This window comes from Trichosurus vulpecula, chromosome 2 (assembly GCF_011100635.1).
Source record: "Trichosurus vulpecula isolate mTriVul1 chromosome 2, mTriVul1.pri, whole genome shotgun sequence".
Classification (NCBI taxonomy): domain Eukaryota; kingdom Metazoa; phylum Chordata; class Mammalia; order Diprotodontia; family Phalangeridae; genus Trichosurus; species Trichosurus vulpecula.
The window spans coordinates 221,553,006-221,568,896 of NC_050574.1; the positions used below are offsets into that span (position 1 = coordinate 221,553,006).

Here is a 15,891-nt window from a genome sequence, read left to right on the forward strand (position 1 = left end):
CCAGCTCTGCTAAGCACAGGGGGAGACACGAAGGCTAGATAACAGAGTCCCTGCCTTCATGGATCCTATAGTCTTAGGAAGGTGATGTGACACATACAGATAAAATGGTTCATGATAGACAGTATCACAGAGATGCAAGCACTAGTGATAACAATGGCAATATATGCAGGTAATGGCATAAGGTTTAGGCATTCTAGACACTGGGGGCACAAAATGTCACTGCTCACTAGGAATTTACCTTTTACTGGAAAGCTATAAAATAAACACAGTATGTGGAAAAGTAAAGAGACTAAGATAAATAATAACAAGGGGAGAATGCAGTGGCAAAGAGCCAGACAGCGGTGCCTATCAACTGAGGAAGAGACGAACAAGTTACGAAATACGCAATGTGATGGAATACTACTACGCTGCAATAAATAATGAAGGGGATGGTTTCCTAGGGAAATCTAGGAATACTAATACGAACTGAGGTGAACTGAACAGACTCAGAACAATTAATACAATAACAACCACACTGTGAAAATGAACAACTTTGAAAGACTTAATCAACACAATGACCAGAGGGCCAATATTGCTACCCACCTCTTAACAGAGAAATGATAGACTCACAGGGTACAGAAATATAAGACATGTAATTTGGACATTGCCAACATAGAAATTTTTTTGCTTGACCATGTATATTTGTTACAAGGGTTTCATTTTACTTCCCCCTACCCCCATTCCAATGAGTGAGAGAGAAGGGAAGAGAAAATACATTTTTGTTCCCTGAAAAAAAATTTAATGAAAAAAATAGGTGAAGGGGGTGTCAGAGAGGTTTGCACGAGAGAACACGTACCTTAATTAAAACTTCAAGGAAGACAAGGATTTTGAAAGGAGAATATGGGGAGGGAGTAAATTCCAGACCTGAAAAATGGTCTGTACAAATGTACAGAGGGGTGAACTGTCAAATTCAGGGAATAGCATGAAATTACCATTATCAACACCTCATTACCAGAGACTGCTGGAAAGGAGGAGAGAGAAGGGGCATGGTATCAAGGAGAGAATAGAAGACAGGCAATACCACCTAAAAGATCGAGCTACTGACTTTTCCTATGTCAGCAGAGTCACAGTAACCTAAGTATGTAAGACACTACAAAATTACAAATGGTACACTACAAAGTAAATGTTAAATTAATTTACTGAACAGAGTTCTGGTCACTGAATAGGAACAGAACAGTTGCTCTCAATCTGAGCCTGACAAATCTCAGCCTTGCTCACAGGAATCCTAAAGGGCTGTTTCAAGAACCGATACAAGATTTTGGCATACAATAATCTGAGGCTGATGTGTCCATTTCCAGTCAAAATGACAAAGAAACAAAGTTTGAGATTGCCTTATGTTAGAGTGAACTCAAGTACATAGAGCTAACTAGTGTTTTGAAAGGGAAAACATTCCTACTTTAAGAAATGTGCATATGTACATTCATGCTATGAGAAGCCATCATATAACCATTCAAAAATTGCCCCTTTGCATTTATAAGGAATTTTCCACCCCACCCGACCCTCCAAGATGTGCAAAACACATTACAGGTATTACCTTTTTGTTTTTATTATTGTTATTTATCAATATTATAAACTAAAGAAGGGGGTATAATTAATAGAGAACTGCTCTTACAGTTGAGAAGACTTGGGTTCAAGTTCTACCTCTGACATACACACACACCAGCTGTGTGAAATTTAGGCAAATCACTTAATCTCTCAGCACCCTATGCTTGTTCCTTAAGTCATGTACTAGTTGCCAATCTGACCTGCTAGAGGGAGTTTTCTCATTCCCTTCACCAAAGAAGTCATAGGTTTGGTGAAAACAACAACTTACACATATCTGGTGCCTCATGTATCACAACACCCACTCTGAGATAAGCACCCCAAGTATAAATATCTTCATTTTGTGGATGAGGAAAACCAAGGATCAAACTGGTAACTGAAGCATGTGTTAGAGACAGGACTTAAACGTTTTAACTTCCAAGACCAGTGTTACACTACCAAATAGGCCACCTATTAAATATTATATAGCCTTTGAAAACAACCACCTATGCTAGGTCAGTGTAAAAAAATTAAAGACTCTAAAAATGTTTTTTAAAATCATCACCAAAACCTTTAACTTATGTTTTTAAACAAATCCTGAAAAGATGGTGTATATGTGACTAGAATGAATTCTCTAGTCAAACAGAAAATGACTTTTACTAATACACTCATGTTTTTGGAATCAGGAAACAATAAAATCAAAATCCTAGATGCATGAACCTGCACATTTTCATTTTTCTCTGTAATCCTTCTTATGTAAGTCAGAAGATAAAAGGATTTTTTTAACAACTTCAGGTATTCATAGAAAAGTCATTTCTTCTAAAAGCTGAATTTACAAATAGTTTTTTCCCTTATGTATTTGAGAAAGATTGCAGGATCATGTTGAAAATCTTGAGAGAGTTCTCAAATAGTAATGAACATGAAGAAAGGAAAGTCATGTCCTAGAAAGACACTAATGACACTAAAAATGCTAACATGAAGATTTCACATTCTCTAGAAAACTCCTATTGCCTAGACGTTGGCCTCAACAAATGATCTTCTTGGATGAATATGCTGAAAACAAAATTTGCTTTTGCTTACATTGCAAACTAACATTCTCCTTTTAAAAATCAGATTATACAGCACTGGAACATACTACGTTATTCAACTGAAAAAAAACAGAGTCTGAATAAGGGATGAGAAACAACTCAGGGCAGAAACAGTAATGTCACATGATTTCACTATAAAAGGCAAAAGAGAACCTGATAAAGAAATAATACCCCTAGAACACAGACAAAAACTGTACAGGGGGATGCAGGTTAGAGGACAAAAATTAGAGGCAGAATGATAAATGTGAGAAAGCTGTCTAACCTTGGGCAAGTAATTTAGCCTCTTACAAATTCAGTTTTCTCAATTACAAAATAAGGGATTTAAACTAGAAGGCCTTGAAGACCCCTTTCCAGGTCTAAATCAATTATCCTATAATCTTATGAAATACCATATTCTAAAAGGGAGCAAGGCTTTGATGACTTAGAAGTTGAAAATGAGATTAACAGCTAAAAAAAAACACTGAAAAAAATGACAAAGTGCATACTCTTTGTACTTAAGTTGTTCTTTCCCACTCCTTTCTGGTATTGTGTGATTTTATCTTTACATATCTCTATCTATATACATACATATAACATACATACATTTGCATGCCTATTGCATATACATCTGAAGTGCCTCATTTTAGGAGACTGTCAAATTAGAGTACATTCCTTTAGATAGAGCTTTGAAAAGCTAGAGTTAGTCCTGAACAAAAAAGCCAAGATGGTGAGAGGGCTGGAAACTGTAACACACAACTGATGCAATCAAAGAGGGGATTCCTATCTGGGTCAACAGAAGAATAAAGTGAGATATGACAGTTTTCTTAAAACAACTGAAAGGCTGTCAGGAAGAAGAAGAATATTTCCCCCCGATGACAAAAGTAAAATTTCCTGGTAATTTGTTTTTGAGGTCGAGGTTTCTGTTTTGTTTATTTTGGGGACAGAAATATGGAGGTTGAAGGGAAGGTTAGATATAGTCTAATAGCTTCAACAGTGTGAAGAATTCTTGATGTGGAAACTCCTCCCATCGATGTAAATCAGCAACTCATCTTTAAATATTAGTCTTAAAAGAGTGGCACTGAAAAATAAAGAGACCTGCCCATGACCAAACAGCCAGTAGCATCAGAGAAGGACCCCAAACCCACCTCTTCCTGACTCTACAACGGAATCTACCACACCTGGAGTTCTAAGTCTTTTTTCTCTGTCCTGGATTCCCCTCTCTCCCTACCACCTCTGGCAATCTAAGGAAGCTTATAGGTGCTTTCTCAGAATGATGTTTTTAAATGCATAAGACTACAAAAGAAACCAAATATACTGAAACACTGTTGTGTGTGTTGTGTGTGTGTGTATTTATTTATAAGTTCACAGACCCTAGATTAAGATCATTTACCCTATGCCATGATGTATCCCCCTGACAAGAGCTATGAAAAATGAAACGGGTAACACAGCAAGTGACAGTGAATTCTTCATCATAATCTTTTAGTAGAGGTGACAACTTGTTGAGCACTTTATAAAAAAGGCAGCAGACATTAGAGGATCAGTAGCAGATGAAACAGCAGACTTGAAATCAGGAAGATCTGGATCTGCATCCTGCCTCAGTCACTTACTAGCTGTAAGGCTGAGGCAAATCATTTAACTGCTCTGAGTTTTTATTTCCTTGTAGCCAAAGCATTATGTATACATATGACATTATTATAATTATGATTTATAAAGATTCTTGCTCAAGTATGGGTTGGACTATATAATTTCCAAGGTCCCTTCCTAACATGAGGCTGCGTGATTTCGTGATCAATGTGGCTCTCATTTCAATGACCATCTTTAATCTTAAGAGATGAGAAAATAAGCCCAAGATCTAAGTGGTAGTTCTAAAATCTTGGACTCACAAAATGTTAGAGCTGAAGTGACCCTGAAGGTTATCCAGTCCAATTCATTAATTTTACAGAAAACTGAGGCCAGAAGAGTCAAAGACCTGCCCAATGACATAATAAAGCAGCAATTAAATGACAAAGAATTTGGTTGAAAAATTACATCTAAACCTCGTTTTATCTCCTCTTAAAATAAGGGAGTTAGATTAAATTATATCCAAACATTTTATTAATAAGCCTAACAAAATACCTTATCAATATTCATTTCTCATTTATATATATATATATGTATACACATACATCTACATCTACATCTACATCTACATCTACATCTACATCTACATATTATGCTTGTTGACTGATTATCCGAAAAACATTCAGCTGAGTGGTTTTGCCACTCTAGTTAAAAAGCTATTATAAAATACCTGTGATTAAAAATCCTATATGCTTCAATGAGGTATTAGGAACAAACTTATGTTAACAATACCAACTTCATTTTATGTTAATCAATAAATGATATTTCCTTGGGAAATATTAATGTAAGATGACTTAAATTAGCAAAATCTATTATTACCTTTTCATTTTGAGGAATGTGGAATTTTCCAGTGCAACTTTTAACATCACCCAGGGGATAATTATATGTTCATTAAAAAACTACAAAAATGACTCAGCGAACACTTAGGTAAAGAATTACAACCCCCACAATTCTAAATTATCAGGGGAAAATTGTCTCAGGAAAAAAATATTAGTCACTGTATCTAACATAAAACTAAAAGGCAGGAGGGGTTTTTTGGGTATTCAATTGTATTCATCTATTCAACCAACAAATATAATATCATGCCATCTAATCAATAATTAAAATTATTATGTCCACAAAATGTTGATTTTGCTCACAAATATGGTTAAGCACTACTTCACTTCAAAGTTATAATGAACTCCTCCACCTTCTTCCCACACCACCCATACCAATAAGAAAGAGTGTAGCAGACATTACTTCTCCTTAGACATCTTCAAGGAAAACAAACAAAAAGTATAAGAATGTAAAGGTAAAATACACTACATTTCCTTAAAATCATTATCTAAAATTTTGTCTTGGGGATACAGGCTGATGCTTGAGGTACTTCATACTGGTGTCTAATTCTAAATTTGAACAGAATAGATTAGTGATTTTCAAAATGAATTTATTTTTGTGAGAAGGGGGAAAAAGTCCTTATACTCCCATCCTCAAACACAATACTCTCTTAACCAAAGGGGCTATTTAATATACATTTAAAAGTTCACACTTGACAGAGAACTTGGAGACAATCAATCTCTCTCCAGGACAAATAAAATTCATACTAAAATCACGATATTATTATTTTACCGTTAGAATATTTCCATGAATGAGGGTAAGGAAGGAAAACACTAAAAAATAGATGGATTGGGGCAGCTAGGTAGCACTGGCCCTGGAGTCAGGAAGACCTGAGTTCAAATTTGACCTCTGACACTTGACACTTACTAGCTATGTAATCTTGGGCAAGTTACCTAACCCTAACTGCCTTGCCTTCTCCCTTAAAAAAAAAAAAGTAGATGGAATGATACAATTTATACTTACTGACAAGTCTACTTTATGGATATTCTATATCCATTTAGGTCTTTAAAGATTTCTAATGATCTGCTTCTCACCCCATAAAGGTTGTTCCTTAAATGTCTCTGTAATTAAGCTTTTTTTCTTTTCCCCCAGTCCAGATTTATGATTTTATCAGTGTAAAGAACTCACAGGATAGAAATTCAGCAACAATTCTGTAACTTAAAGTTCTAAGAGTTTATTTCTTGAAGTCCCTTTCAGAAAAGCTTTAAAACCTAAATTTGAAGTCATCGGCTAAATTCAGTCATGTTACATAAAACTTCAACAAAATGCAGTGTTAAGAGGTTAATGTTAGATGATAATAGCTCCTACAGACAATAACTGGAAATTGTTTTTTTTTTTAATTTCTGACAATCTTATTCATAGTTCAGAATGCTGAGGTTCCGAAAGCTTTCTCCCTTCTTATAAAGGTACTTAATAAATACACTGCCATACCGAAATAACTTAATTCTAGATCATTTTCTACCATGCTACTAAAATAGAAAATAAAATAACCCAAAACCCAGCTTTCCTGAATCTCATAAAAAACAAAATATGTATTGAAAATTAACACTTTTTAAAAATACCTAGTCTTATTTTAAAATAAATGATCTCTCTATGACTGCGTGCCAAACACAAAATAAAATCTCTAAATATATTAGCACAAAATCAGTAATAGACAAACCTAGCTAAGCCACTTTAAAAAACTATGGCCCAAGGTGAAAATTACTTTAATTCCTTTCATCAGCCCAAACCAATAAAAAGACAGTCTAACAGTAAAGAGGTTCCAGATCTTTAATGAGCAAATACCCAAAGCCCAGAACTCATTCAAACCAACCAATTTTATTTTTGTCATCTAAGACTATATCAGAAATCCTGCCTGATTTGGCTGTTTAACATCCAATTATTATCAATGCCAATGGGGTTCAGGGATATCTGAAATCCTAAAACCTCGTTTTATTCAATAGTTTCTGCCTCCTTCCCCACAACCTTTTTTTTTCCCTTTTGCCCAAACTGCTGAGTTTTAGTCATTCCAATATGAAAACATAGCCAAGCAGCAAAATGAACAGAGTTGTCAGTATAAAGGAGGAGGGTTTTTGGTAAATCATAAACGAGAAAATCTGTCTCTACATGATACAATTTTGCATGAGACAGTGGTTTCCCAACTTCCCTAGGAAATCCAGTTTTTTTCAATGGAACAAACTCCCACTGGGATGTGCCACCCGAAGGACCTTACCTTTTTGGCTCTCTGTGCTATATCTGGTGTCCTCGTGAGCAGCTTTTCAATCAGATATTCTCTATTCTGTAAAACAAACATTCCACCAGTTAAAAACCAACTAAGATGCGCAGAAATTCAACAACATCTCAAAAGAGCAGGTTGACTTGTGAGGGTTATGAAGCAGTTTACCTTAGCTTTCTGGAAGAATTTGCATTTTAAAAGTTCTGCTGCTGTGGGCCTGAAAGATCAATAATAAATCAGAGTTGAAACAATGACCACTCAATATGTACAGTGCCTGAATGAAATAACACAAATTCTGGAGCATTCTTTAAAAGACTACATTAGGAATAGCCAAACTGGCTGCTAAACTGTAAAACAGACCCGTATAAAATAGCAGGAATGGTGTAGTTCTGTTCAAATGATGCTATTTTAGACCTTACGAGTTAAATATGAGCGGCAAAAAAATTAACTGATTATCTTCGATTCTTACTGCCCATGGCAAATTCCATGTTTAGAAAAGACAGCAGAGTGACAAGGCTGCAAGCTAAATCCTTTTCTCTATCAATAATGCAAGAACACAACCTGTATGTGGTGTGACCCTGCCCTCCTGCATGTGGTGAAATCCCCTGGGCCTAAGAAGATCTGTCAGACTAGGAAACACTCCTAAGATGTTCCCAAGGGGCATCTGGAAGCATATGAAACAGTCATGCAGAGTCTGTATGGGAGTTATTTTGTGCTTCTGTCTTGTCTCCCTGCTGGCCTGTAAGCTCTATGAGGGGAAGATCTGGGCCTTACTCAAACAGTTTATCTTTCCCAGTACTTCCTGCAATGAATGCTGTATATGAGATGATGTGTTTGCTGAATTAGGGGCAGGGAGTTGGAAAAATGAATTAGGAAGGCCAAAAGCATTTCTGCCCCAAATATATCAAAGTTCTCAGGGAGTTTTTTATTTAAGAGCATCATGATTATTTCCTCTAAGGCGATCACTTCCTAATTTATTTTTCTTTAGTCAACGAATACAGACAAGAAAGGAACAGCAACAGCAAGAGGAAACAACAGATGATAAGAGTAAAACCCAGTCAGTTCAGGGGCTCCAGTTTAGAGAATGCCTATACAGATCCCCAGATTTCAAGTGGAGGAGTACTCATATTGCTTGACAAAACAGACCAGATGATGGCACCCATCATACAAAATTACCATCAATTGCGCTCCACAGAGGAAGCGTGATGTAGGAAGTAGAGGGGGTTGGAAGTCAGAAAGACCTGTCTTCAAGTGGTGCCTCTGATTCAGTAGCTTGGCCATGAGCAGGACACTCAGCCTCTCACTGCTCCCAGGAACACTACAAGTCACACAAGAATTGCCTATCTGCATCAGAGGTGGAAGTCTCTACACTGGAAGTTCCATATAAACTCCTAACTCTGGATTGCCATACTCTATTCACTCCTCACCCCCAAAAATTTAGTTACTAAGGAGGTAAAATACAAGTGGACCAATGTTCCAGGGACAGGGCGGGGGGAACACATGGGAGATTGAGTCAAGGACCTATTAGATACTTCTATTTTAAATACATGAATTTATACATGTCTAAACAGAAATAAATAACTTAAAAGTAGTAGTATTATTATTAACACATGATTTAATTCAGGGAGGTTTTGTTAGGGGTTTCTGCTGTTGTTTTAACTCATAAAGCCAAGTCAAAGCATTGGGGAAATGGAGAGATTCATAGGTTGGGATGTTAGTTGAGTATAAGTTTTCCGAAATTTCATATGCAAGAAGTTAAGAAAAGGCAGGGGGGTAAGGAGCAAGCTATCCATAAAATCTGTGATGTGAAACCCGAAGACACATTTGACTAGATAGGAAGTATAGCAATAATGATGCTACGTAGCATTCATAAAGCACTTTTAGGTTTCACAAATATCTCATTCCATGCTCCCAACCCTGGAAGGTTGGGTACTACTGTTACCCCATTCTACAAATGAGGAAACTGAGGCAGGCAATGGTTAAATGGCTTGCTGAGGGTCACACAGCTAGTCAGTTTCTGAGGTAGGGTTTGAACTCAGAACTCCCTGACTTCAAGTCCAGTGGTCTACCCACTGGGCCACCTAGCTGCCCCCTATTGTTTCACAACCTGCAAAGAAACTGGGTGGCCTCCAAAGGAAAGGAAAATGACTGTCCTATTTTAAAAATTACATAGGACTTAAAAATAAGATGATGCTAAAATATTTGATAGGTCTCAATTTGGACGTTATCACTGCTTCTAGTATTTCATCCTCAAGGGAACAGTTTCATTTTTGTTTTGTTTTTTGGAGGGGGGAAGGCAGGGCAATTGGGGTTAAGTGACTTGCCCAAGGTCACACTGCTAGTAAGTGTGTCAAGTGTCTGAGGTTGGATTTGAACTCAGGTCCTCCTGACTCCAAAGCTGGTGCTCTACTCACTGCGCCACCTAGCTGACCCAAGAGTACAGTTTCAAGTCTGCATTAATGACCTGGTAAAAAATGTAAGGATTCACTAAATAAAAGACCAGGAGTGAGATAAATGGAGTGAAGAAGAGGAACGGTGGATGCACAAATGAGACACACAAGTGGGAAAATGAAGCTCTTCTTGCTTTCCTCCTCAAGCTCCTCTCCTGGTTACTCCTGCTCCAGGACAACATGCTTTCTCTTCACGATACCAGACTAAGGGGGTTCACCTCAGGGCATGGAGTTTGGGCAATAATATAATTTCCTATCACAACATAATCTCTGCGGTGAAAAGGAAAGTAGGTCCAAAAGCAAAGCAGGAAGAGACAAAAAAGGGGAAAAAAGGCTTCTCATTTCTCGACATACCTTCCTTCTCATCAAAAAATGAATTCCACCCCCCCAAACCACTATGGCCTAAGAAAAGGGTCAACAGATTACAGTATTCACTTTTTTAGTGCTTTACCAGACGTGCACAGGGCAATGAAACAGTAAACGACTGAGCCCACTCTCTCCCTAAAACTGGGTAAACAGCTTAAAGGTTTGGAAGAGGAGCCAACAATTTTCCCCAACAGCAAATACCTAATGTGAGGATAATAGACAATAGATTTAGAACTGACTGGTAGGCACTGTAGGTCCATAGGTTTTAGATCTGGAAAGGAGATTAAAGGCCAACTAGTCAACTTCCCTTAGTTCACAGATAAGGAAACTGAGGCCTGGAGTGATTAGGTGACTTGCCCAAGAAAGCAGGGAATAGGGCCCGGATTTGAATCCAGGTCCTCCATTAACAAGTCCAGCACCCTTTCCATTGTACCACGAAGCCTTGAGGAGAGTAGGGAAAAGAAGAGAGGAAAGAAAAGGAAGTGAAAGAGAGTATCTTTAAGAGTGTATGAGAAGGACATCTGCATACGACTTTTAGAAATGAAGGAAAAAGTACAGAAAACATCCGTGTTACAGTACTTATATTTCTATATAAGTACAGTGCAGAATAAGACTGCGTGACTCAAACCTGTTGGCTGACAGAGACAGAGAATATTACAGTTATGTACCCTCTCTTCGTGGTTACCAGCAATTTTCCACTGCAATGAAACACAATATAAAAACAGGCACTCCCTGAACCTAAAGCAAAGGTCCATGTTCTGATGGATGATTCATTGTGAAGCTCTTCAAAGCCACACAGCAGTCTACAAGTTTTCAGTTTTCATCAAGAGAAGATTTACCACTCTTCTCTCTTAAATGAAGTATTCGTGGGCAAACAACAGACTGGGTGGCTGCCTAAGAGTAACATTGTTTTTTACATTTCTAAATCATGTAAAACAGTATTTAAAAATGTAAAAACCTTTCTTTGCTCATGGGACATACAAAAGCAAAAGCAGCAAGCCAGATGTCCAACCAAAAGGATCCTCTGCAGGCACGTTCCTGAATCATCCAGAGACTCTTACAGGAGTGGAAAGAAACACAGGCTAGAGCAAAGGTTCTTAATACAGAGTCTGAAAAGCTGAATAACTGTAATTTAATAACAACTGGTTTCCTTTGTAATACCATGTGTTTTATTTTATGCATTTAAAAAACACTATTCTGGGAAGGATATATTCTTAGGCTTTGCCAATCAATGACCACAGGGCTCCATGATACAAGGGTTAAGCAGCCCTAGTCTAGTGCGTGAAAAGTTCTAGTATAAAAATGTTTATCCTTTGTACTTTGCTTAAGCAAAAGTCACTTCTTTATCTCCCTGAAGATATGCTTAAGACTTCTTTATTTCTCTTACGCAAATTCTGTTTCCCTATTTTTAAAAGAAACTTTGAGCTCTCTTCAGTCTTCTCTAAAAGGGATGGAAATCATAAGACTGACATTGATTCTTTTTTTAAAGGAATGGCTGGATATCTTGTCAATTCTATCATCTATGTCAGGGCAATACATAAGGCACATAGTAAGTGCCTGATAAATGTTTATTAGTTGACTATTTTATGAAAGTGTGATTTTGCACACTAATTTACACATGTTGGGTGGATTTCATAATTAATTTAAGGAGCATGTTAAAAAATAATGACCAACTGTTGATGGAAGGGATGGGGAATCAGGGAGAGGAGCAATTTTAGTTCTATTTCTGCCTGCAAGTCATTTCTACTCATCATTTTCATTAATGGTTATAATGAATGAAATGAATGGAATGGTATTTACTTTACAAACCAGAATAAAAAGAAGAGATGGGAGAGGGCTGTGCTACAATTTAAAATCACTTTCACCAACTATAAGCTTGGTGACAAATAAATGGAACAAAGTTACATTAAAAAGGCCACAGCAAAAAATAAGAAGTCAAAAAAGAAATACAAAGACAAGAAAAATGGTAAGATGCAAAACAATAAATGCATTACACGGGAATGGCAAAGTAACAACAATTCCATTACAAAGAATACTACCAGAGGCTTAATAAAGTATTATCTCCAAGGGACAGCTCCAGGTTTAGGAGGGAGAAATGAAATTCAAAGTGCTGGGGAACAGGATCTACGAAACATGGTTAAAAGATGTAGAATTGTTGATGCTAGAAAATGATGACTTAATTAATAGTCAAGAATATGAAAGTATTTTCTATAGAGGAAAAAGACGTAACTTGTTGAATGTGGGATTTAGCTAAGAGAAGAGGGAAAACTTCCTAAAGACATGGTTGTAAAACACAGAAAAGTGATGGAAGAAAAATATACTTTGCCATAGATTTTAAATTATACACACATACTAAATTGTCTGGTACAATTTCTACAAAGGAAAAAAGTGTCGAACTGACCGTCCGAAAACAAGGGTTCATATCCCACCTCCACCATTTACTAAGCAGATGAGCTTAGGTGAGCTGCTGAACCTTCCTAAGCCCACCTTCTTCCAAACTTTAAAATGAAGGTGTTAGAATACAAGACCGCTAACATTTTTTTCCTGCTCTAAATCTTATGGTTCTAAGTACTTTGCTATCTGTGGGAGAGGGACAGACTAGACCAATTTCTCAAGATCCTGTCTACTTCCATGAATTTACTACATAATTCCGAATATTACACATACTAATCAGGGTCAGCAATGGATTTATTACTAGAAACTAATATGAGAAAGGCCTATATGTAGTACATATATCAGTTGTTCAGAAAACCAAAAGTCCTAATGAAATAATAATGATTACAGAATATATCATAGCTACCTAGGGTATTTCCAAGTCACAGACAAAAGTTAAAGGGGAAAAAACTGACTATGAGAGCACATATGTACAGCAACAACCCAAGAAAAAAATGGGAAGCATTATAGCTAATTGAATACCATTTGTTTCTTCTGTTCATATGATTAATCTTTTTAGTGTAAAATCTCCTTAATCTTCTTTCCTGATAATCTCGTAAGTGGTACAGTTTGTTCTGTATAGAAAAAGCAACTCATGCAAAATTCAATGGCTGTGCCTGGTTTAGACTAGAGTTGGCAAGATATTCAAATAATAGGAGGTCAGCTTGACCTCCCCATTTGAGATGTCAAAAGAGCTTTTAAATGCAGCACTGAAAATTTTCTTTGATTTCTTTTTTCCATTCATGAAAAGAGTCTCCTAACACCTACAATAAATACTGGCAAAGGCAACAAGACCCCATGCTGTAAGAGCTTGCTGCTTTTACCTACTGAATTCATCTGCACATGAGGGACAGGTACTCTCCAAACCTTGTCTTTCTATTCACTGTGCAATTACTCTTGGCAGGAAGGACATTTGGAACCCAAGGAGTTAATTTGATTTCCCCAGGCTCAGGGATCATCCCCATCTCTCATAACCCTTCCCCATAAATAATAATAACTTAAGTCACTACGCGTATGCGTGTGTGTGTGTGTGCGCACGCACGTGTGCGTGTCTGGGTGAGCATATGTACAACCTTTAAGGGAAAGTGTGTAGATGAGCATGTAAGTGTAGCTTTTTCTGGGTTTCATTTCCTTCCTCATCAAGAAATAGTGATTGGAGTAAAAGATCTCTCAAGGTCTGTTTCAGCTCTAACATTCTATAATTTTATGGCTTAGGCAAAGTAATCAGTTTGTCTTTGTAGATATGACATACCTTTTAGAAGGATCCTTCTGAAGGCATAATGAAAGTAATTTTCTAAAGGACTTGCCATATTTTTTCATCATTTCTTTGTCTTCTACTCCAGTTTCTAAAGTGGGAGGATCATTTTGCAATGTCAACATTAACACCTGTATCAGAAACAAACAAACGAAAAATTTTAGTACTTTCCTTCCTGAAAGGAAGGTAATTTCCACAAAAAAAAAAAAAGTCTTTTGGACTTTACACATGGTACCAAAAAAAAAATTCTGATGTGAAAACTTTCCTCAAAATTATATTATTTTCCTACATGTATTGAAAATTTCTATTTTCTTTTACAAACGTGCATATATGCTTTATAGCCTTTTTTAACATTACTCATTCATATTGTGAAATCTATTACATGTGTTAAAAATGAGTCACTAAGAAACATATTTTATCAATAAGCTGGCTAATATATTTTGAAAATTCGACATTATGTATCCATCATATAAAATTAATTTTAGAGGAGAAAAAAAAATTTAAACAGCCAGTCTATCACTTCTGAGTCCATGTCATTCTAGATGGGGGTAGCATACAGGCATTGAAAAGAGAAAGATTTGTGCAACATTTCCCCTCACACAAACCTCCAATTAGGTAATTGTTTTAAGGACATGGTGAAAGTCATGCCAGTAAAGAACTATTTATTTTTCACAGAACCAAGCTTTCAAAGGAACCAAATCACTGAAACAGAAAGGAGGAAATTGCCTTAATGGAACTATAACAATAATTTCAAGGCATGGAACCACCAAACACGTGACTAGAAATCTAAAGTGAACAAAGGACTTTTAGGGAATTCAAAAGATCCAAACAGCATCAGAGCAGATTCAAGAAACAAGAGACACGGAACACACTATTTGCAACAAACTAGGTGAAATCACTCAGAGTGTTATAACATGTTACTAAAACTAAATATCAATGCACCAAATCCTAGGGAGTAGAATGGTTTTCCTCTTTTGGAAATAAGAGAACATATGGTGAATGGTAACCGGATAAACTTGTCCAAACTGAGGTGAAAAGACAGAGAAACAGAGATCCTGTATAAGAACAATTAGATCCCTCCTACCTCTGTAGAACCAAAGAAACATAACCTTATACCAAAAAGGTACAACTCCTTCCTTCTAAGAGTTACTTGCGATGGATCTGTCAGCAAATTCAAAGAAGGAAGGGGGAAATCAACTTCCTGGAGCCCAAAATTGCTTCTGAAAAGCAGATTTTGCAAATAAATTACTTCAAGCTACAAAATGTTCTTATGCCATGAATGCACAGATCAGTATTAGTTTATGCCAATGATGTCATGTGTACCAAGATTCTTCTCCAATTCCTTCAGATCAATGAATAAATATTTGATAAAGAAATAAAATGGACAATTTATTGTTCACTGGGGATAACAAAAAAGAAAAAATGGAGAAACCAGGAGAATTGTAAAACATGAAGAAAGGTTCCTAGTGTTTCAGACTGGGATTAATAAGTACTTTGGTATGAGACAAAAAACACTAGGAAGAAAGCCAAAAAAAATTTTTTTTTTTAAAAAAGAGCTCTTGGAGAGAGAGGGAGTACTTTAGCATTTTATCTTATTTACAATACCTGCCCCAGAGAAGATCAAACAACTTTCGGCCTTCTCATCTCAAATAAATCATGTCTTTACATTTTTTTCATTCTGAGATTTCTCACCCTCAACACATAGCCCAGGTGTGTTAGCACTTGGCTCATAGGTTCATAGATGAGAGAAACCACACTTGTGGGCTAGTTAAGATTTTAAGGAAAAATATGAAATTTAAAACACATTTACTATTACTCAAGGAGGTTCAACTACCCCAGATAAATCACCTACACAGCCTATAGCAGGGGGGTGAGAATTTTACAGTGTAGTAACAAATTTAAGAGGTCTGAAAGGTTGGGGAACTCAGCCACAAAGCTGATTTAATAATAGCCAATATTTATAGTGTTACTACTATGTGCCAAGTGCTGTGCTAACTAAGCACTTTACAAATATTATTTCATTTGATCCTGACAATAATCACGAGGGTG

At 36.6% G+C, this 15,891-nt stretch overlaps 1 protein-coding gene across 1 annotated transcript in view; it reads right to left on the reverse strand.

The window, feature by feature from the left end:
• The window catches only part of STK39 (serine/threonine kinase 39), a 318,732-nt gene that overhangs the window by 162,603 nt on the left and 140,238 nt on the right, over positions 1 to 15,891 (reverse strand). Inside the window, exons 8-10 of the mRNA XM_036747781.1 lie at positions 13,840 to 13,973; positions 7,507 to 7,555; positions 7,336 to 7,401 (exon numbers count right to left, since the gene is read on the reverse strand). Of these exons, the coding sequence (XP_036603676.1) occupies positions 7,336 to 7,401; positions 7,507 to 7,555; positions 13,840 to 13,973 (249 nt within the window). The remainder of the gene's footprint in view (positions 1 to 7,335; positions 7,402 to 7,506; positions 7,556 to 13,839; positions 13,974 to 15,891) is intronic.